At 43.1% G+C, this 23568-nt stretch overlaps 1 protein-coding gene across 2 annotated transcripts in view; it reads right to left on the reverse strand.

Annotated features, from left to right (window-relative positions):
• Nucleotides 1–23568, reverse strand: part of RBM33 (RNA binding motif protein 33) — a 94259-nt gene that overhangs the window by 10992 nt on the left and 59699 nt on the right. Inside the window, exons 16-17 of one of the 2 annotated variants that reach the window (XM_035130072.2) lie at nucleotides 14220–14420; nucleotides 13217–13405 (exon numbers count right to left, since the gene is read on the reverse strand). In XM_035130072.2, the coding sequence (XP_034985963.1) occupies nucleotides 13217–13405; nucleotides 14220–14420 (390 nt within the window). Of the gene's footprint in view, nucleotides 1–13216; nucleotides 13406–14219; nucleotides 14421–21351; nucleotides 22616–23568 lie in introns of those variants that run through there. The other variant, XM_035130073.2, reaches the window with a different exon arrangement.

The raw sequence follows: 23568 nt of genomic DNA on the forward strand, positions 1-23568 counted from the left end.
CACCAGCTCTCCATCTTTCTGTGGAAAGTCGAAAGAGAGCTACTGCAGAATTCTGCTAGTTTTGAAATCTGAACTATCCATCTTGTAAGAATAGTCCTGTTTTCAGAAGGCTACTTGTAGGTCCTCCTAATTATTATTATATTGTAAGTAGCAGACACAATACTGCTTGCATTAGTCCTATGTCTTTGGAGGATGCACAATGCCACTGTTTCAACCTTTTCCTTTGCTAATTTCAAGTTCTCAGAGGACACTGACAACCCATCAAAGTGAGGTAACCAATGGCTGCTTAGTTAACATGTTTAGAAGCAGGCTAGTTGAACCCAAGACCAATTACTATAAGTACAGTTTCTTTGCTATGGACTTAAAACAGAGAGTGTACACCCTGGCTTTAATACACAATGGCCAAAGCTGGACTACAAAAGGGGGGGGGGAGGCAGAAATCTTTAACATCTCTAACACCCATCTTGAATACCAGTCTGGAAAGCAGCTATTTATTAACAGGACTACCAGCCATCAGTTGATTACAAGTTTATTACAAGAACCAAACTATGACTCATAAAGTATCAGCAAAAAACTTACTTAAGTATTTGCATTTAAAAATAACTACCCTTTTTTTTTAAAAAAAATCAGGGCTTACAGAAATTATTACAGAAATATTCTGTACAGAAACACATTTGTTCCTTCAAATGGTGTGATTAATCATTGAGCATAATTTCTCTTTGCTACTCAGAAATAATGAGGAATACTGGGCTAATGAAATTCCACTTTCAATTAACTTTCTTTGAAGTGGGCTTACACCCATCAAAATCAAGTAAGCAATTATTTGTCAGGCCCCAAGACTAGTTGCAAATGTTCTACACATCCATGTAAAAGTAGATTTACAGGATTACTTTATGAAATAGCACACTGCAACTTGGTGTTTGAATGATCAGCTGGCCACTTGAATATTTGAAAACCACCACCACATTTCTAATATCATGTGAAATAATCTTGCATGTCCATTTATTGTTAAATAATGGTAGACAAACAGGGATGAAAACAATGGCTTTAGACATTCTAGTATTCAAACGACAATTCAGGAAAACAGTGCAGCATACAACCAGTTAGACATATTAAATAAAAACAATTGAATTTGCTTCTGTTCTTTTGTACAGAAAAGTGTCAAGAAAACTAGCTGAAGGCAATTGTTTTGGTAATGTGTGAATTTTGCACTGCTATCTTTAAACAAGTTCTGAACAATGACTATGTTCAGGTGTAACAATAAACCATAACATAACATGACATACATTGACTGCTTCCCTCATCCCTCTTTCATTTGCAACTAACCAAGGTTTGTGCTATGTCCAAATTGGGAACTGTGATTAGTTTTAAATGCAGCTTATCTGAACAAGCCAGGATTTTGAACCACAGTTTGGAAGTTGAATTGTTTCGTAAAACCATGGTTAAACAAACCACAGTTCTGTTCTGAACATAACAATAAACTGCAGGTACTGGAAAATGGAAGGAAATGCTTCCAATCTCCTCACAGCCACCTTGCTGAAGGAGAAGGGATTGCATGAGAACCGTTCATGTGGCAATAAACCATAGTTTAGTGTTATGTCAAAACACATCCATTCTTTCAAAATATGCATTTCTGCTGAGTTCAGAGAGCAAGTGACAGCATTATGGAGTGAAAGGAAACCAGTCAATTAGTTGTTCATTTTGCAACACCGTTATCTGAAATATCTGCTCCCAATGGGCAAAATTCCTACAGGATAAACTGATGTTCCAGAAGGTGAATGACATGTAAAGATATTTCAGTTCACACTGCAGCTATATCAACTTCTAAAGCTCCTCCGAAACGGTTCTAACAGCTCTTCCTGGTGCTGGCTACGGAGTGCTTGTTTTAACTCTTAACATGATACAGAAATGTTTATTTCCCCCATTGCAAGTAACCTGTAAATTGGTCCTGAGAGACAAGGTGTGTTTTTGTTATTTTACACAACCAACACTCATTTCTACCTGAACACTTCTGGAATGAATACAAGTTTCTTTATGAACCCATTCATAAACAAATGACCACACATTTTCATGGGAATCAAAAACATGGAAATCACTATCCAGAATGAGTGTCTGAAAAGAACATGTAATCTGTGAGCTAAATACATATCATAAGAAAAATTAAAAAATTAAACACCAATACCAGCAGTATCCATTGGTCTTCATAGATAAATGAAAAATGCCTTTCATCTTATTGTGATTTTTTAAAAGCTCTTAAGTAATAAATTTAACAAAGGCCAACAAAGCTTCAACTTTATATCTGAATAAGGCTTCTGAAGCTTGCCATGAAACCTCACAGTTTAATGAACACAAAACAAACTGAAACCTACTTTTTAAAAAACTCTTAAACACCCACTTTAGCTTAGCAACTCTGGTAGAGGGGTTCTCTTAACATCCTTATAAAATGTATTGATGATCCTTGTTTTACTTTATGTAACAAAAAATAGACTGCAGCTTAAACACTGCAACAAAGGGCATTAGCTTATTCTTATTTAAATGAATACTTTTATAGCAAACACTGTTTAATCTTAAAGTTTTACAACAGGAACCTGAGTAAACAAAGTTGTGGTGTTCGGCATCGTGACTTAAGCTGGGCAGGAAATCTCAGCAATAACTTGTGGAAAACAGATCGTGGGGGGCAAAAGATCTTTCCTCAAGTCTGCGCTCTCTCATCCCCTTACCCTTTCCCCCCCAGGTACGTGCCCCATATTTACCAGCAGGAACACTATTCAGTCTGCTAGGTCATTTCCCCATCGCCAACATATAACTAGATGAATGAAATTCTTTGTAAAGTCAATGCTCGCCACTGGACACTGAGTTAAAGAACATGCTTACAAAAACAGAAACCATTTGCATTTAGTCAAAGTATCTAGGTTAGGATTTTGTCTCCCACAGAACAGTCACTTATGGTGGATAATTCCTTCTTCTCCCTGAAGGGAATGGCATGCTTAAAGGTCCACATAAGTCAACAGGAGGGACAAGTAACCATAGGAGGTCATTTCCCCGTCAACGACATGCAGCAATTCCTCCTGTGTCAACTGGTGCTCTCCTGAAACTTCTTCGGCCCTGCTGCTAATAACTGATTCTCACAACCAAGTTAGGTGTCTCTCTCTCAACTACCGCAGGACATCCTCCCAATGCTTTAGCCTCCAGCCTCCTGTGACAGCCAATTGAGGGGGGAAAGAAGAAGCTATATTTAGCTGTTGCGCCATTTTTCAAGTCAACATTCTATATAAAACTCTCTGTGCAGACAGAGCTGGTAATATTATGGATTAAACCAGGGGTGAAGAATCTCCAATTGGGGCAGGCCAAATGCGGTGGTCAAACCTATCTGGCCACTGGGGCTGTCCTCCAATGCACTGCATTAATTCATAGTCAACCCAGGGCCACTTTGCACAAAACCACCCCAAAATGAGAGAGCCAAGCTGAGTGTACAGTGGCACATGTTTTGAGTGCCTGGGTTCTCAGGAGAGGGAAAGATAAGTCCTAGCCTTGGGGCTGCTGGAGGGCATGGGGAGCCAAGTATGTAAGCTGGCCATCCCACTCAACTCTGGATCTGTTTTGTTCAACTATGGTATCCAAACACTTTCAGGGGAGCTGCCAGTAAATTTTCACTTTGGGCTCCGTGCCTGTTCCAACTCATGATCCTTGCACCATACTGCCCATTGTGTTAATTATTTGGCGTTTTTAATTAACTTTGCCAAGTTTCTCAATGACATTAGCTAACAAGACTTAGAATGGTTTCCAAGTCACAGGCTGAAGTGTTTAGTGTAAAGCTCATTCACTGTTAAGTGAACATTTGATTCCTTCCACAGATTCTCTCTCATTTACCTCTTGCTGCCTGAAGAAACATTCTCTTTCCTAGGCATTTTGAGCTTTGTTTTAAACAGTGCAACTTGCACAAACAATGTTTATTTTCTTTATTTTAACTCAAGTCTCCTTGTGATTTAAAACAGGGGTCAGCAAACTACGGTCCGCAAGCCTGATCTGGCCCAATTGCCCTCAGGATCCTGCCCACGGACGTTCTGTGGATCAGCATTTGTTTTATTTTTTTCCGTTAATTTTTCCCCAGCGCCATTTCCCTCCCACCCCCTCACACACCACGGCGCCTCCTCCCTCCCTCCTCCTGGCTTCTCCCCATCCTTCTCCCTGCCCTGTGTAGTGGAGGAAGGGGGCTGGGCTCAGCACCATTTTGGGCAGTGCCTCTCCAGAGCCAGCCAGCCCTTTTGGGCTGCTCGTCCCTCTGCCACTGACAGCCTCTACTGCTCGCAAGGGCAGGCACAGGAGCCGCAGTTGGCAGAGCGCAGCGCAGCGCAGCGCAGCGCAGCACAGCACCTTCCAACTGCAGCTCCTGTGCCTGCCCTTGCGAGTGGCAGAGGCCGGTGGCAGCAGCGAGATGAGCAACCCAAAAGCAGCCCTCGCAGGGGCAGGCACAGGAGCCGCGGTTGGGAAAGCATAGCGCCGATGTCAGCAGCATAGGTAGGCAGGGGAAGGGGAGGGGCTGGGGAAGAGAGAGAAGCCCCCCTCCGCCATGTGTGCTCACATGCCCGGTCTGGCCCACCACAAGGTCTGGGAGACAGTGAACGGGCCCCCTCCAAAAAAGCTTGCTGACCTCTGACTTAAAGGAAGAGTATACCATATCAATTTCTTTTTAACACTCATTTATTACTTTCTTTTCCAGGAGACTCTGCTGTGAGTTCCTGTGGTCATAAGCCTGACAAATTCAAAAAGGAAAATTAGCAATGTTTTGAGAAAAATGCTTTGTTTTGGATGATGAAGAAATTAAGATAAAGTTCTTTTCCCAAGTAACTTGACCCAACTATTAGCTAATAACTTACTGTACCAGCGTCTGCTTTGGGGCTTCCAAATACAGGTGCTAGGAAAACATATAAAATGGAGTTAAGTCTGCATAGCTTGGTTACATTATTATAGACTGTTCAAATTCCACTTGTGGAATACTGTACAAGAAGCATCATTTTAACCTTCAAACACTAACCAAAATAGTTGTTCTTCTAACATTCCACAGAATACAGAGATGTATATGTATGTATGGTATATGTATGTATTATATATATATATATATATATATATATATATATATATATATATATATATATGGACAGCACTGTGTTTCAAAATGACTTCACAAGAGTTACAGGTGTTGGTTTCAACCACCTGTAAATTGCACACTTCCCTTCAAAGTGTTCTTTCCTAAAGTTTCTTTTCAGCTTTAAGTATTTGTGTGCACCTTTTTAGCAGAAACCTCAATCTATAAAGCCAGTTTCAAACATTCATTCACAAACTAGCACGGCCAACCAACTTTGGCTATCAGCTGCTTGGGGTCATCACGGGCATGGAGCTGGTCAGCCCTATTCTGTTGGCAACCGTCTGCCTCAGGAGACTTTAGGCATAAAGTCAACTAGCTGGAGAGTTGCAGTGCCTGCTGTGGCTATAGAGACCAATGCAGGAGAGACATGTTTTATTGCAGGTGGCACAAATGATATAGGATTGCCTGACCCTGACTGAGAAGGATCCTGCAATGGGCCTGTGAGCAGACCCAGAAATTTCTGCATTGTAAAGTCTTATATCCACAGAATAATGAAGAATATCCTACTGCAGTGTGACAGAATGGAAGGGCAGAGCAATGCAGATAGGAGCTGGCTTGAGTCTCAAAGCAGGCAACACCCATGGTTTCTATGGTTTCCCCTACACCAGCCACACTTGAAGAAGGTTGGTTGTTGGCAGCATGTCTAGTGGGGGGCTGCACTCCAGAAACTATAGTAGGCATCCAGAAAAGGCTGGAGTGGATATCTGGGGAAAGATGCCCCCTGTTAAGCCAAGAAAATTGGTGGCCATATTCTCTCCCCAGTCCTCTGACTGTTAGTCCTGCCCACACCTGCTGTCGCTTTCCACCTTGGTAGATCTACCATTCTTCCAAAGCCCCACTCTGTCCTTTTTTTTAAATAATGATAATAATAATAACAATTTATTAATTTTCAAAAAGCAAAATTTTAAAAAACCACAATATAAAAACAGTATAAAACAAATCAATTATAGCAATCCAGATCATAAATCTTAACTCAGTTGACTACCCTCCACTCCTCCTCTTAGTTCCATTGTATTAGCTTATTCATGCACGTTCCTGGAGCCTTATATTCTTAATAATCCAATCTTGAAACCTTAAAAGCCCCACTCTGTCCTGCTCTTCTGCTGAAGACCAAGAACAAGCTATCGCTTCTCCTCACCCCCAAAAAAGCTTCTGTACAAGAATACAAAACAAAAGTTCCACACACCAAATTATCCCCTGTCATTCTATCATATTCAGGAGCTGATTTCAAAGAAAGGCAGAGGGAGAGTTCTTGTAAGGACTGGAATGGACTTCTGTGGAAGGTTGGATTTTGCTTACTGGTCTTTTGTTCAGGTACTGAATATTTCTGCTGGGCTGAGCACAAACCTTGTGTAGGAGTGGGGCAAAAATACAGAGTCCACCAACACATGGGAATTGTGTTTTTATCTTGTATTTTCATACCATGAACCACCCAGAGATCTGCAGATGAAGGGTGGTATACAAATTTAATTAATTAATTAATTAATTAATTAACTAACTAACAATGCTTTTTTGGGGGGGGGGAGATGAGGCAATCTGTGTTTTAAGTTGGTTCCAGGCAACCTACAAGGGAGCTGGGAACAGTTTTCCCATTTCTAAAAAGTAAGGTGTAAAGAATCAGGTTTGTAGGGATGCCAGGCCACTTGTTGTGTAGCCCCTTTTTCACTTGGGTAGGAGGTGTCAGGCTACACTTCCTCAATGGAGGACAAAAGCACTCTGCATGTAGTCAGAAGCACTTTTTGTATATTCCACTTGGACAGGACCAGCTGGGTCATTTGTGGATTGCACTCTCAACTGCAACCAGTTTACTCCTAGCTCAATGCATTCTGGAAACCAAATGATAAAATGCAGGGCATGCCAAGGCACTCGGCATCATCAGAATTCACCACCCCAAACTTCTGGCCCATCTTAATTCCTGCAATAGACTTATTTATCTGAAGCATTTTTACTAAGCACTTGCACCAAGAAAAGGCTTTCAGGGCGGATATGATACTCCCCACCGTTGAGTTTAGAATCTAGAAGCCACTACCCAAAAGGAAAAAGGATTTGGAGGGAGTAGGGTAAAAAAGTCAAGTACTAGTTTTTAGTTACAAAGTTCGTTAACGACCAACTGGAATGGGAACAGTTAGGAACAGAGGTTGAGAGGCTAACACAGGCATCCCCAAACTTCGGCCCTTCAGATGTTTTGGACTACAATTCCCATCATCCCTGACCACTGGTCCTGTTAGCTAGGGATCATGGGAGTTGTAGGCCAAAACATCTGGAGGGCCGCAGTTTGGGGATGCCTGGGCTAACATAAAGCTGATGTGGAAAGCAGCTATAAAAACATGGCTACACCAACTCAGGATGAAAATCTGTCTCTTTGGCAAAATAGGAAAGGCAGAAACACACAAGAATTTTGTGTGTGTGTGTGTGTGTGTGCAAGTAAAACATGCAGGGACTCTTCACTGTTGCACAGAATACAAAGAAATGGAGACGTCTCCAAAGTAAGGTTATTCATCAGTTCATATGCAATCTTACTCTCATGCCAACCTAAGGTTCCCTACAACATGTGATGATACATCAATTTTGATTCAAAACCATTTTTAATTTACAAGCTGCTCACTATAAAACAAACAATCCTCACATTACCCTATGTGAGCACTAGGTTGTGCCATCACTCTAAGAATGCCAAGTGGGACACACTGAGAAAGGCACAGTCACTTTTTCTCCCCTTTCTCAAGCCACAAGGAGTCACCTTTAATTACATTCTTAAAGCATACCTGTCATGTTAAAAACATCTTTCTCTTTAAACACACTTCAACACAAAGTTTGCAAAAATAACTAAGCCACTTACAAAGAATCAATGATTAACACATCAATCTATGATGGTGCCGTGTATTCTCTACTCTAGCATGTCATATTAAGCAGTACATTATTATTTTTAGGGAGTGAAAGGTGGAATATTTAACATGAAACTGGATCTCCACCTTTACAAAGCTAGTTTTATAACTGTATTATTATTATTCGGGGGGGGGGGGAGAGATATTGTTTCCAAATAATGGAGGAGTGGTTTTCACAAGCATGACACTGCGATAATAATCTGATAATATTCCCTGGCAGTGCGGCTGTAAAGAGCTGTCGGTCTTGAATTCCAGAGATTCATTTGAACGTATAAATGGCCAACAGGTAACTAATGTTTCAGGTCAGAGGAACCTTCCCCAGCCTGGTCACTCCCGGGTATTTGGGCTCCAATTACCATCAGACTCAGCTGATGCTAGTTGGGCTGGTGGGAGGGAGTTGCAGTTCAAAAGGCTTGAAAGTAACCAGTTGGGGAAGACTGGGGTGGAGTTTACTGAGTAAGCCCAACACTGCAACAACAGGCTGCTATGTCAGTACTCATCTTTCAGATTAAGGTGGAGAGGCTCAAGAAATCTTTAAATGGATGGTCCATGAGAACCTACCAATTCACACTAGTAGAAGGGGAACAGTCATATTACCTCAACATTATAAGGAGTTTAGTACACAGCAGAGGATTCTGAGAGTAGTAGCAGATTATTTCCCCTAGGGCAAAACCATGTGATTTGAAAAAAATCTATCCAGACACTTTGCATTATAAACTGCATTGCACTGCATTGATACAGTGCTAAACGAGCAGACACTATGAACCGGTGAACGCATTCATTGGTGTGGGGAACATGTGGCCCCCTAGGTGTTTCTGGACTATAACTTCCATCATTACTGACCGCTGGTGTATGGGAAATCCATCCGGAAGACAAAAATGTATATCGAGGAGTTAGTGATTCTAACATGGTTACCCTTCCTGCCTCTATTCCTTCCCCCTCCCTTACAGCTGTTAAGTTTTTGAAGGTGTGAGAACCTTCTCTGAGGTCCTATTAAGTTGGGAGGAAGTGAAGCCCCCCTCACAGCTGCCTTAATCAGTCTGGGAGGATAGTACTGGGAACCTTCTTTGATGTTGGAAATTATTATTGGAAAGTGAGGCATTGTTTGGGCAGAGTTTTTTTTTGGGGGGGGGAACCTTGTGAAGGACTTATCGGCTGCAGGGCTGTGCAAACTGAGGCTACCTGGCGGAGTCACTTCACTACTTCTTGAGGACTTCCAGATAGAAGTGCATGCCTGGTATGTATATATTGCTTGCTGTTTGGGAATAATATCATCTTCTCACTCACTTGTGTTTTGTATTGCTTCCGAATCTCTTTTAAAAGAACCACATTGCATTTGGCAAGACAGCTGGTCATGTTTGCTGTGCCTGATGGGAGTGGAGTCCAAACAATACCTGGAGGGCCAGAGCTCCCCCATTCTGGTTTTTTTGTCCATACTTTCCTCCATCACAATGCAAACGTGAAAGTCTACTCTCCTAAATACACTTACCTGGGAATAGAACCATTTAATTCACTGAAAAGTGTTTCTGAGTAGACATGCATAGGATCACACTGTAAATTGTGCAAAGTTGTGCAAAGGGCCATAACAAAGCTTATCACAAAAAGAAATAGCTCTATGGATTGATCGTGCTCCCAATGGGTTTCAAAAATATTTTTAAAGGGGAAGCTGTTTGTATTTTGAAATGCATTGTTGGAATCTGTAACTGTGCTGGAGTAAAAGTTATTTTATTATCCCTCCACCAACAACCTTGATGAGGTTTGGGAGAATTTTTCATCTGGCAGCAAAGGAACCTCTATAGGGTTGAGGCAGAAAGTACAAACCATAGCAACTATTAGGGGTGTGAATCTGCCCTATGTACTTCCTGAGGTGTGTACAAGGTGAACAAAGATTATTTGGGTGATGCTTTCACAATCCTGAGGCAGAATGCCATTAACAAGGTATCGGGAGTGGGTGATCACAACTGCAAATTGAAGCATTTTCCATTGCAACAAAATGTGAAGTGTAACGCCTCAGAACTACAGAGCCGGTCCTTTCTATGCAACTATCTTCTGTAAGGAACACTCCTAATCTCCTGGTATCAACTAGGGCTGTTACCTGGGTTTGGCGATTGAGGAAGATGAAGAGAATTTCTCCCCACCCCTCCTGATTTTGGAGGGGTGAAAGCAAAAAACAAAACAAAAACTGTGCTGCTTTTCTTCCCTCCCCCCAAAAATCTGATGATATACCGTATTTTTTGCTCCACAAGATGCACTTTTTTTCCTCCTAAAAAGTAAGAGGAAATCTCTGTGCATTTTTGTTTAGAATGAGCTAAAGGCTAACAAGAGGGAAAGAGAGTGTTGAAAGGACCCACTCAGCAGCTGATTGCAAGAGATCGGGGAGGAAGATAAGGAAGATAGCTCCCTTCCCGCCCCGCCCAGGCCCCTTGCCCAGGCCTCAATTGTTGTCTGCAGAGGGAGGCTGCTTGTTTCCCCAGCGACATGTGACTGGCTGATTAGATTATCTGTCTGGAAACTGTAGAAATGGGTCCCTTTCCTTTCCTTGAGAAGCTGCAGAACTGTGAGTTGAACCCCATAAAAACAGGATTTTCCCCCTTTGGAAGGTAAGCTCAGCACCTTTGAGCTGATCCTCAAAAATGGAGATTTCCCCCTTTGCAAAAAAGCTGCACAACTGTGAGCTGCCCCACCCCCCAAAACGGGCCTTTTTCCATTTGCAAAAAAAGCTGCACAACTTTGAGCTGATCCTCAAAAAAATGGAGCTTTCCCCCTTTGCAAAAGAAGCTTCCGCAAATATTTAATGGGGGGCAAAGGCACCTAGGCCTCTAGGAGTTGGCTGCTATGCCTAGGACAATTCAAGAAAGCAAAATATTTTTTTTTGTTTTTGTTTTTCTCCTCTAAAAACTAGGTGTGTCCTATGGTCAGGTGTGTCCTATGGAGCGAAAAATACGGTAGTGCAACAAAGCAGCTCCTCCTTAAATCCCTTGCTTCCTTGGATGGCCAAGTGGGTAGCTAGCTAGCACATCTTGCTCAGTCCACACACAAAGACAAGGAAGAGGAGAATAAGAAATTGCTGCTCTCCTACACTATACCATAAGGTTGGAAAAACCCTCCTCCTCTATGAAACAGTTCTGAACATACACACCACCACCACCACCACCACCACCACCACCAAATACTGGCCAAATGCTCTGCTCCCAATTCCACTTGCAATTGTGGAAGGCACAACCAAATTCTCCATTCCCCAATCTGACCGGGGGAAGAATTCCTTTCCAGGTAGAGAGTGGGGGGGGATGGAGGGGGAGGGGGGACATTTTTTTCAGTAAAGTGAATTCTGACTTTACTGAAAGCAGGACCCAACTTTCCTGCTCCCCTCATGGCATGTAGGTGAACATCTGATCTTGAAGATCCCTTGCAGGATCATCTTCAGCCCTGCCTGATAAAACTACTTTCTTTAGCAATTTCACTGCTTAGAGGATATACTGCAAATCAAACAACAGGATTTGCCTGGTTTCGGTGTCTACTTCAAGTGGTGGGGAAGTGGTAAAACCTAGGTACCACTTATGATAATGCCACATGTGGGAGTGAGGGAAGAAGTCATATCCAAAAACTTTCTTGTTAATGGTAAATCTTGCTCATGATAAATACAGTCATACCTCGGTTTAAGTACGCTTCGGTTTGAGTACTTTCAGTTTAAGTACTCCGCGGACCCGTCTGGAATGGATTAATCCACTTCCCATTACTTTCAATGGGAAAGTTCGCTTCAGGTTAAGTTCGCCAGGGCCGGCTTACCCATTGGCTCTAGTGGTGTGGGGTACCACGGCGCCTGGGCGCTAAGGGGGCACTGAGGGGCGCCCCAGCAAGTGGGGGAGCTCGGGGAGAGCAGGGAGGTAAGCAAGCGGCGCAGGGGCTCTAGGACCCTGTTCCGCTCTGCAGCGCCAAGGTAATCCCTCACCCCGGCGCTGCGTTTCATTGGTAGAGGTGACGCCACATGGCAGCAGCTCTACCAATGAAATGCAGCACCAGGATCATCCCTGTTGGCGGGAAGGCAGTCAAACTTCCGAGGCCAGGAGCCGCGTGGCCACTGAGGCACCTTGGCTGCTCCTTCCCTCAGCGCCGCCTCATCCTGCAAAGAAGGCCACTCCCTCGCTCCGGGCCTGACGGCGGCGGGGCAACCCTTCCTCCTTGGGTCCTACCCCGCGCTCCTCAAGCGAGGCCCCTGTCGGCTTCGGGATGCGGCGCAGCAGAGATGCAGCAGGGCCAGTTGTCGCGGGTGTCCTGAGCGGGAGGGCCTCTGGCTTTGGCAGCGGCGGCCCTGCTGGTAGCAGCGCTGGGGGCACTGGGCTGGCTGTTCCTCGGGCAACGGGGTCTGCCGGCCTCGGAGCTCGACAAGGCCGGCAGAGTCGCGCTCCCCTCGCAGCAGCCTCCTGAGCTCGCCCGGCGGCTCCTCCGCAGGCGACAAGCCTCCACTGGGTAGGGAAGCAGAGCTGGGCCGGCCCACGCGCCTAGAGCTGAATGCCGCCAAGCAGCGGCACCAGGAGGAGAGCATCCGGAGCCACCAGATCAACATCTACCTCACTGGCACCTTTTCCCTTCCGGAGGTAAGTTCCCGTCCCTGAGAGCTGTGCAGGCCGGAGGGAAGGGGGGGGCAGCGTTTGTTTTTTTTGCGCCAGGGCACTGGATACCCTTAAGACGGCCCTGAAGTTCGCTTCAGGTTAAGTACAGGCTTCCGGAACCAACTGTATACTTAAACCAAGGCACCACTGTACTGGAGTTAGTAAAGCAGCAGAGCCCACCATCAGCCCAAAGATGTGTTATGTAACTCAACACCCTCTTTTCTCTCTTAAAAGACTATTCTCTCTGTACTTTTTGAGGACACAGCATTTTCCTGCTAGCACACTGGACCCTTAGCAAGAGCACCTCTGGAAAAACCATGAAAGGCATTTGTGTGACACTGCATTGAGATGAACGGCACTCTGTGCTTGCTGCATCACAGTTGAGATCATTCTTTTATCTAGAAGCCTTTTCCTTTCAGACACACTGGGTGTGGGGTGTGTGTGGGGGGAAAGGCATCTTTAAATATATGTAATCGACTGCTAAAAGCCTCCTCCTCCTCCCTCCTCCTATCAAAGACATTGAGCTTTGTAAGATGAAAGATTTCTGGCACAAGTAACACAAGCCCAGGGTGATTTACCTGAATAGGTCCTACCGACATCAGCAGGTTTTTCAGTTGGACATCCGTGGTTGATGAAGAAAGCCCTTCAACTGACACAATGCAGGGCTGTGGTTTGCACTCTACCACTCGCAGATTCTGTTTATTTGGCATCAAGCGTCCTCGGCCCATCTGGCCCGCAATGCCTCTGCCTCTCCCGTGCGTAATGACCTGCCAAGAACAAAAGTAAGCTGCATTTTTTGATTTACTTGCTTTCGCCTAACTGAATCTGACAGGTAACGCGCAAGTTAGTAATTCACTTAGAAGGAGATGATGAAAGCGGAGACCGATTAAAAGGTGTCATGTTGCTGTTGGCAAATTTTACACACACAAGCTTGTTCACTGGACTGACAGCCAAACGGTTCAGACTCCCTGCGTGCTATAAATGTGCAAATATGGAGACATGTCAATGTAACAAGGATTTCCTCTCTTGGGGGGAAGCAACAGCACCAGAAAGGTTATGCCACTTTTTCCCTTAAGAGCTTTCATAACTGCCAAACCATCCTGGAAACTGGGGTTTGCCATTGCAGTTTTCATTCACCTCCCTGGCTTTCTGATTTTCAGGGGTGCCGTCAGCCCTCTAAATTCAGAGCTTGCAAAGCTTAGCTAGTCTGCAAGACAAGTCCAATGCTAAGAGAGTAACACCCTGATGCACAAAATGGCAACAAAGTTCTATAGGTTTGCATAGCGGAGGAGCTGAGCTCTCTATTAACATGATGGATGCTCATTGTGGCAAAGATCATGTTAAGTTCACCTTAGAACCACCATACAGATGAAGACAGTTTCAGGTGATAAGAGTCTTTAACACTAAAATGACAATACAAAAAGTTGCAAATACTTGACACGCCAACTCTCTCTTCACTACTTCTCTAGCAGCTGGCATGTTTTAACTGGTTCAGCATCTGAATAACCGTGGGAATTCATTCCTGGCTATTCTTTCAAATAAATTGCAAAGGTGATTTTAATACAAATTGTGAATCCATACCTTCTTTGCCTGATGTATCCCCGGGATGTTTTTCAGCCCCTGGGGAAGTGAGTGGATCTGTGCCAGCTGGTGCTGATGCGGTTGCTGTATTGCTCCTTTTGACAACGTGACCTTCCGCACAGGCTGATGTCTTTGATCCAGGGGCGGCTGGAGCCGGTGATGTGGCACTTCTGAGTGAGAAAAGCCAACGTTCTCACCACCCTGTGGGAAACAACACCACACTGGTTCAGGATCCACAAAATGCAGCACACATTTTCTGCAAAGCTACTACAGCGTTGAGTGTGATTAGTCTGCACAGGCACCATATTCTGCTAAAAACAGAAACTGGCTCAAAATTTTGGGTTATGCTGAGTGGAAACAGAATTATGAAATGGGGAGTAGGCAAAAAGCCGCCGCCGCCGCCACCACCCCGCCCGCCCCCGCATGACGACAGGTTGCTAGCTACAATGGAGAGAGTCTATGCAAATGTTCTTCTATGTGTTTAAATGAATCAAAGCCTAATATATGAGTAGTTGCAGGTAGGTAGTAGCCATGTTGGTCTGCCATAGTCAAAACAAAATAAAGAAATTCTTTCCAGTAGCACCTTAGAGACCAACTAAGTTTGTCATTGGTATGAGCTTTCATGTGCATGGACACTTCTTCAGATACCCTACTGGAAAGAATTTTTTTATTTTGTTCCTAATATATGAGAACATCTAAGCTGTGGCTTGCATGGGTAAAACAGAATCACATCCATATGCCAGATTAGTTTGATGACAGTGGGGGCTGTCTACTGCATGCTCCTTAGGCTATATCCTCTATCTAGGCTTATAGTTGCTTTCTCTGGGTAACACTCAACAATTTTAGGTTCCCAAATGCAGAAAGGGACATTTAAAATTTAAAAGGTAGTTATGATTAAAGGTGCAATGCTGAGGAAAGAAATCATGTTGGCATGTATTTATGGTTCATATAATTCACTTGGGAAATTTAGTAAAAAAATTTGCTGCCAAGTAGACTTGAAATTTAACTCTGCCAAGTAGACTTGAAACTTTTGCTTAGCCTTTCACTTACTTGAGCCTTTGCCAGTATATTAACATGTTTTGTGTAACCTCTGGCAACGACAGTGCCAAGGCTGCATTTGCACAGAACCAGATAGTTCTCATCCTCAACAATTATCTGCTAACAGAGCAAGCCTCAGAACTGAGCCAATAACCAAGTAATACATTAGCACTATTTTGGTAGATTTGCTGATCTTCAAACCTTCAAAGCCAACTTTCATTTTGAATCAAGACCAGTACTTTCAGATGACCTTTAATATATTCTTATTCTTCATATGCAAAGTGATAAACCAAGAACAGGATTAAAGGTAAAGGCAAAGGGACCCCTGACCATTATGTCCAGTCGTGACCCACTCTGGGGGTGCGGCGCTCATCTCGTGTTATTGGCCAAGGGAGCCGGCGTACAGCTTCCAGGTCATGTGGCCATGGAAACGCCATTTACCTTCCAGCTTGGAGCGTTACCTATTTATCTACATGCACTTTGACGTGCTTTTGAACTGCTAGGTTGGCAGGAACTGGGACCGAGCAACGGGAGCTCACCCCATCGCGGGGATTTGAACCACCGACCTTCTGATCAGCAAGCCCTAGGCTCTGTGGTTTAACTCACAGCGCCACCTGCGTCCCACAGCGCCACAGGATTAGGTACAGCTAAAAGGACAAGCGCTCTAGTCACAGTCAATTCTTAAATGGTTGATCTGCAAAATACAGTGGTACCTCGACAACCGAACACTTCGACTTCTGAAGGTTTGACTTCCGAAGTCGACAACCCCGGAAGTCTTTTTGCCGCGCATGCACACAAGCGGCACTTCAACAGCCGAAGACTTCGACTTACGAAGATGGCCGCGGAACGGATCGTCTTTGTAAGTCGAAGTACCACTGTACCAGATCCTACAGATTTAAAATGTGAACAATGGGAAGTCAAGAAACATATTTTCATCCCATTATTATATCAAACAGTATTGTATCACAAGTAATTTGTTACAAAAAGAACATACACACAATCCTTGCCAATTTTCAGTGACGGGTATATGACATTCCTAAACTAAAACTGTTACACTTGCTTAATATTGCACTTATGTGATACAGTGGTACCTTGGTTTACAACCATAGGTCCATTTGTAAACCAAAACAGGTTGTAACCCAAGGCACACTTTCGCCAGTGGGGCCTCCGAAATCTTTTTATTTGTAATCCCCAAAAAAGGTTGCAAACTGGGACACGCACTTCCGGGTTTGACATGTTTGTAATTCAAAACGTGTGCAAACCAAGGTACCACTGCATTAACTTTCTATTGTCATTTGCGACTTGGAAGTCACCTTGAAAGTCCAGCTGGATTGTACAAGAAAGAATATAAAAGAATGAGGTCCAACCACCTCTAGATCAATGGTTTATTTGCAGAAATCTAAACTAATTACCTCCAGAAACTTAAGAGACCATGCATTATTGTAAATACCATGCATTCTTTAATAAGTAAGACCTATGAAGGAGTGCCAGAATTTTGTATGCTGTGCACTCTATCACGGATACCCTGACAGTTTCACAATGAAGATGAGGTTTGTTTGCCACCAATATTACCCAGACAAATTTATTTATAACAAATGCTTCGAGGATGTCCTGATAAAAAACTGCCCCATTGATACTGTCAGAGCTTCTTGCAATTTGACAGATCAAATCTTATTTTAATTCTTAAAACCCCACGAATGAGTGATATCACCAGCAAGCATTCTGTAGTGAGCAAATTGATTAATCCCCTTCTATAGAAATCTCAACTCTTGATTACACCTATCAGGCGTTAAGCAGCATTATTCCAGAGTGACAACACTTGACAAATTCCCCAACCATCTCTCTCAGCCTTTGTGGCCCTTCTAGCTTGTATTAACCCTGATGAAAAATTAATTTTCCTTATCTTTGACTAAAACCCAAAATCCAAATCCGCCAAACTGGCAACTCTTTCTGTAAAGGTATTATGAAAACCTCCAAAAGATTAATTGCATGTCTTCAGGTGACATTAAATTAATTTCTATACTCATGACAGACATTTGATACTCCGTACTGAGAGGACAGATAACATTGTAAGGATACACAGAAGGACAGTAGTGGAGTGTCCCAGGGCAGCCTCTTATGAATTCTCCTTTCGATAAGGCCATACTTCACTGTCATTGGCACTGTTACCGATCTTGCAGCCCATAGACCTCACTGCACAGGTTTCTATTAACGACGACAATGCTGTGTTTATCCATGTAATCTTTTCTAAAGCTAATTCAAAAATCACCCAACAGCGAGGGGGATGTTTGCGCCGGATAAAGCATTTAAAGGAAATAAACTTGGGTCGATTTGTGAAGTGTCACATTGTAGGGACACAGGCAGCAAAAAACTGCTCTGCAGACGTATTTTGTGAAGATGAGTGAAACAGGAAACCTCACACCACAGGACCCTCAAATGCCTGCGTTGAGAGAAAAAGTCCTTTTTCAACAAGAGCCTGTTTAGAAACATTTAAAAACGTCCGTTTTTCAGCCTTTGCACTCTCTCTCTCTCTCTCTCTTTTTACCGAGGGGTAAAATACTCTAAAACCAACTTGTTGAGCAAGTTCATTAGCAACTATATTTACCAATTGGCAGCTCTATAATCAATGGCAACACTGGCATGAGATGGGGCAGTATGCTCAAGTGGATTTGTCTTGTTTAGACATTCAGTTAAATGGGGTACGGAAGATGGAATTTAAAACCGAACGGAAGTTCTGGGTAGAAGTGAAGTTGTACGTCCGCCCTCAATAACTTTGCATATAGCACTGAATTTTGGTCTCCTGTTTGACTGCTTAATTTGCAAAAGGAACTAATCATACAGTGAGTGAAACACTAGGGATTGTTTCCAATTGTGTCCTTCCACTGACAGGAAGTGCTTTTGTCCAGTGAAGGTTTCCATCAGAGGAACAGAGAGGTAAACCATTTCCTTTTATTCCCCCTCTCCCATGCCACTGTGTGCATGCTGTTTCAAAGCTCCCCCATACCCCACAAAAGTCTCTTGAGCAGATTGTTTGGGGGGGGGCATCAGCAAGTATAATCTCCCTTCACAAAGAATTAAAAAGTTTAGAGAGACCGAAGTCTTAGAAACAGACAACACATACTACTTTTACTGCCGGGGCAGGGGGAGGGATTGCAACCTTTTTGTAAACCACTTTGAGAGGGTGAGGTTGCAATCAGTGTATGAATTTTATGAAATAAATAATAAGCAAAGCAAGTTTATATGGGGACATGGTCATGATATCCAATTCCTAAGAGGTCTAAATGCAGAGGGAGACAGCAGCTGTGGCTCAATTCCAGCTTTTTTCTTCTGCCTGCAGCTCTCTGTGCCTCTCTCCTCTCTCCTGCAGCTTTCTTCTTCCTCTGTCCACTTGCCTATGTTGCTTCCCTGCCTGTTTTGGAGCCATCTCCTCTGCTGCAACCATCGCCGGGAAGGCCACCACCACCACCACCAGAGCCAAGCACATATGATTGAACTCGCACAAGTAAAATGCATGTGTGCTGTGGTCGTACTGTATACATAATGGTGGGTAACAACATTCAATTATTTGAATCATAATGACTTTCTGGTTTATTTCTCATGGCGATACCCCTAGAACACCTATGGGGAATTCACTAGCAAGACTCGTGTATTCCATACATTACCTGGGCTCACATACACTCACAATTCTTATTTCCTACAGGATGGCAGAAGCAGGAGGAGATAGAAGCAGGAAAAGATAGTGACTTGTTTTTCTTTTCTATTTTCTGGTAATGTTCACAATAGCACTCAATTTAAGTGTACTACTGGAAATTAATGCTTTGTTGTTGATGTACTTGCGTGCTGTGAGCAACACCATGCACATAAAGCCCAGTGTAGCTCAGGGCACCCACATGAATGCACAAAGGTGCTATACAGAGTGTTTTACACGTGTTCCTGGTATTTCCAGCATAATCATCCATATTTTTTCCTTTCTGAAGAGAATTCATGTATGTGAAAAACATGTCCTTCAAAGGTTACAGATATAAGGTTACACTGATGAGCTGTGAAAACCACAAAGATGGTCCTTGCTACAATATGTTATCTTGCTTTAGGAGAACTTTAAATGTTTAGCAACACAAAACACAATAATTTATAAAACGCAAACATGCATGCGTTGGTGACAAGTGAAATGTTAAGTTAAAACTGACCAAAATTCACTGGTTTCTAGCTAGCAACATAATGGGCAGAAGAATGATGACCCAAACCCCTGCAATACCTTGATTGCACAAAGAATGGGTGATAAGAATTGCCCCGTATTTTGCCTGCAATATTTGTCATGCACCCCAATAATCTGTATATAAAGGAATGGGGAGAGCTAATGAAGTGATGATTTCTTAATACATAACTCAGTATCTTATTTTTATAACTGAAACAACTCATAATTTGATGAACACTGAGAACTATCACTGAGAAATATTCATCCTTCAGAGTCTCAACAACAGTTTACATTTGCTTTGGGAAACAATTATGTATGGTTGTATGGTAAAAAATAATAAAACTCCAACTGGAATAGTGGTGGTGGGGACACACACACACACACACACACACACACCTAACTCCAGTGAGGGCAAAATGAAATGGCTAAGTGCCGGTAGTTCAGAAGATATGACAGACACTTCCTCTTAACTAAAAAAGTTAGCAAATTATACTATGCAGGAAGCAAAAAAGAAGTACGATTCTAGAATCTAACCGTTTCTAACCAACTTTGCCGAGATGTAAATGTTTAGCAAAGGCTAGGAAGTCAGCAGTTATATTTGTACGCATAATTTAAAGCCGAGGTTGGATACGAGGTTGGTTTTTTTCATAAAACATGACAAATCATGATTTAAATGCTTGGCATGCAATCAACAAATGCATTTCTAAAAAGGATACTAAAAGTGTAGCCAGCCTTTCCCATCCCTGCCCTGCCATATTTCCCAACTTCTTTTGGTATCCTCTGTGATAGAACTGTTTCTTGGATCTTCATACCAGGCAAGTCTCCTAAGTATTCTGAGGTGTTTTTCCAGCTGGGACCAGGATAGACTCTGCTCTCCTTTTCCTGTGACGATGGAATGGCTGCTATGCCTTGGAGTTGCATGAAATTTCTAGGCAGGAGCTCTCCTCACCTGGCCACTGAGGTAACTACTTATAGCAAGAAAGACAATTTGGCAGAGACCCTACTGTAGGCTATGCAGCATGGTGGTTAATCCAGCCCAGACAAAAGATGCCAATAATCTCTAGCCCTCTAAGCCCACAATGCATTTCCCAACACTGAAGTGCCCGCCCACTTGATATTTTATTTTATTCCATACACTCTCTCTCTCAAGTTTTAAGTAAAGTTTATGGAGATGAAAATACAGTATTTTTCAATGGCCTATCCTAATAATGGGCCACTGTACTTTAAAGAAGCCATCTCTCTACTTTTTTCAAGTGTAGCATTACTACAGTGGTACCTTGGTTTGCATACGTTTTGGATTACAAACACATCAAACCTGGAAGTGCGTGTTCTGGTATGCAACCTTTTTTTGGATTATGGATTATGGACAAAAAAAATTGGAGGCCCCATTGGTGAAAGCACACCTTGGGTTACAACCTGTTTTGGTTTACAAACGGAACTCCGGAACGGATTATGGTTGTAAATCAAGGTACCACTGTACTTTCTCTAAGAAGTTGGTCCATTTTATGGAACAAAATTAGTTCTCCTTGCAATTTCTGTTAATTGATCTATACCAGGGGTCCCCAAAATAAGGCCCGGGGGCCGGATGTGGCCCAATCGCCTTCTAAATCCGGCCCGCGGACGGTCCGGGAATCACCATGTTTTTACATGAGTAGAATGTGTCCTTTTATTTGAAATGCATCTCTGGATTATTTGTGGGGCCTGCCTGGTGTTTTTACCTGAGTAGAATGTGTCCTTTTATTTAAAATGCATCTCTGGGTTATTTGTGGGGCATAGGAATTCATTCTCCCCCCCCCCATATAGTCCGGCCCCCCACAAGGTCTGAGGGACAGTGGACCGGCCCCCTGCTGAAAAAGTTTGCTGACCCCTGATCTATACAGTAGTACTAATCAATCACCCATTTCCACCACCCCTCTGAGTGATACCCCCTCCCCACCCTTTCTCTACATATAAGCGTCTGGGGACTTCAGTGTATCTGAAGAAGTGTGCATGAACACGAAAGCTCATAACAAAATAAAAAACTTAGTTGATCTTTAAGGTGCTGTTGGAAGGAATTTTTTAGTAGTACTATAGGGTGCCATAATGCTTTACGGACTACAAAAGGTCAGTTCCCTGCCAAAGGAGGCTACCTTTTAAAATTTGACTCAGGAAACAGAGTGGGGGCAGGGAGGGGAGGAAGGGTAATTAGGGAAGCAATGAACACTTTTAGCTACAGGCGGAGTTACAGAGAGGCATGGGAATTAAGGGGCTGTGCCAAATGATTCATAGGGCAAGTGGATTTTGAAGAGGGGTTTGGGGGCAGGAAACTGCAGGCATTCTGGGAGGTAATACCAAGCATGCAGGGCAGCAAGGGACAAAAGGGAAGTCTTTTGAGGGAAGAGACCTTTGGATGGCACAGCTGGAGGAGCAAAGTTCTGGCAGGAATGTATGAGAGGAGAGGTATGAGTGGGCAAGACCATGGAAGCCCTCTGAAGTAAACAGCACAGGGCTTGGGTAGGATTGTGTATTCTAGACTTACAGTAGTAGGAGCTGAAAAATACCTTGAAACTCTAAAGTAGCATAGTTTCAATTAATGGAAGTAAGGTAGGTCCTGAGTACAATTGCAAAATACAGAGTCTGAATGAAATCACAGCTAAGCTGTAGTCCTGCCCTCACTAACAGAAATGTGAGTTGTCTCCAATATTGTCAATTTCCATATAATAGAACTGATGTTATGATCTATGAGATCACAATAAAAGGGCTATAAAAGTCACATTATTTAAACATTTTTATTGCATGAGATGAGCAATACAGATGCAAAAAAACAAAAGTATACAATAATTGAACTTTTTTTGAACAGTTCTCATTTTTAGAGAGCAATGCTTGCTACCCAACTGAAGCAAATTCCCCCCCACCCTACCCCACCTCTTCCATTCTTTTCACTCCTAATATAAATGCCAATAGCTCATGTAGAGTGGAATGAACAGTTGTGCTGTTTCAGCCTTTGGCTACCAACAGTTGCAACAATTACATAAAACAAAGCAGAGTTTCCATATATGAAAGACCCACTAGTGCAGTTCTCCACAGAGACTAAGGTGTGTTTCTTGGTCCAGTATAAGACTCAGCATTTTCAGACGACAGAGGACTAGACATATCACTCTGAGCAAGGGAGGTCAGTCTTTGGCTAAGGAGAAATCACCCAACAACAACATAAGATGGTTGAACAGCAGTTAATGTTAAGCATTATGTAATTCCACAGTAGTCAATGGGTATTATCCAACATGTACACATTAAATTCCATCACCAAAAAGGAACATAGGGACAATAACCACAAACCTGCTTCATAAGACCGTCATCGCTACTCCGCCATACTAGTTTATACTGTCACAATTAGTACTATAACCTCAAATCTTAGTGCTTGCTATTCCACAGGCTAATGAATTTATTTAAGTGAAGGAAATACCAGAAGAACTGCCCATAAGTCAGCCATCACTAGCCCATGATGTAAAAATATGCCCCTCAAACCCCTTAACTGCCATCACGTCTAGGCACTCTGATGACACAAGCTTCCTCTTCCATACATGATCCTTTAAGAAGCAGAGGAAGAAATAATTATTAATAGCGTCAGTCCACCTAATTCAAGGAATGGGCAAATAACTTCATAATGGCTAGAGTAATTCCCTGGGATCAGCTCTCACCCCCCAAACATCAAAGCTTCTGCCAGTTAGTCTTTCTCTCTTGCAGTGACCTATTTCTACAGGATCCCCCATTTGCCCATGTGGGGTTCAATTCTGTAGCACAAGCTTGTCACAAGTGCTTCCTTTTGCATGTGTTGTGTTTTAGTATCACTGAAAAAAATGTTAAGCGGCTACTAGATCTACCATTTTCATGATTTATGAGGATGCAGGGGAGAAGCCAGGCAGAGAATAAAGGTCATCTGCATGTACAAAGGGGATTTCAGTGGCAAGGTGATCAAAGGGTTAGTGTGATGTAGAGGTTGGAGTGTTCGACTAGGACCAGAGACATGCAAGTTCAAATTCCTACTATGCCATGAAGCTCACCTATGGCCAGTCACTTTCTCTCTCCACAAGGATGCTGCAAGGATAAAACTGGGGATTGCGGGAAAAAGGAAGACCA

The sequence above is a fragment of the Zootoca vivipara genome, chromosome 12, assembly GCF_963506605.1.
Source record: "Zootoca vivipara chromosome 12, rZooViv1.1, whole genome shotgun sequence".
In the NCBI taxonomy this organism is placed as follows: domain Eukaryota; kingdom Metazoa; phylum Chordata; class Lepidosauria; order Squamata; family Lacertidae; genus Zootoca; species Zootoca vivipara.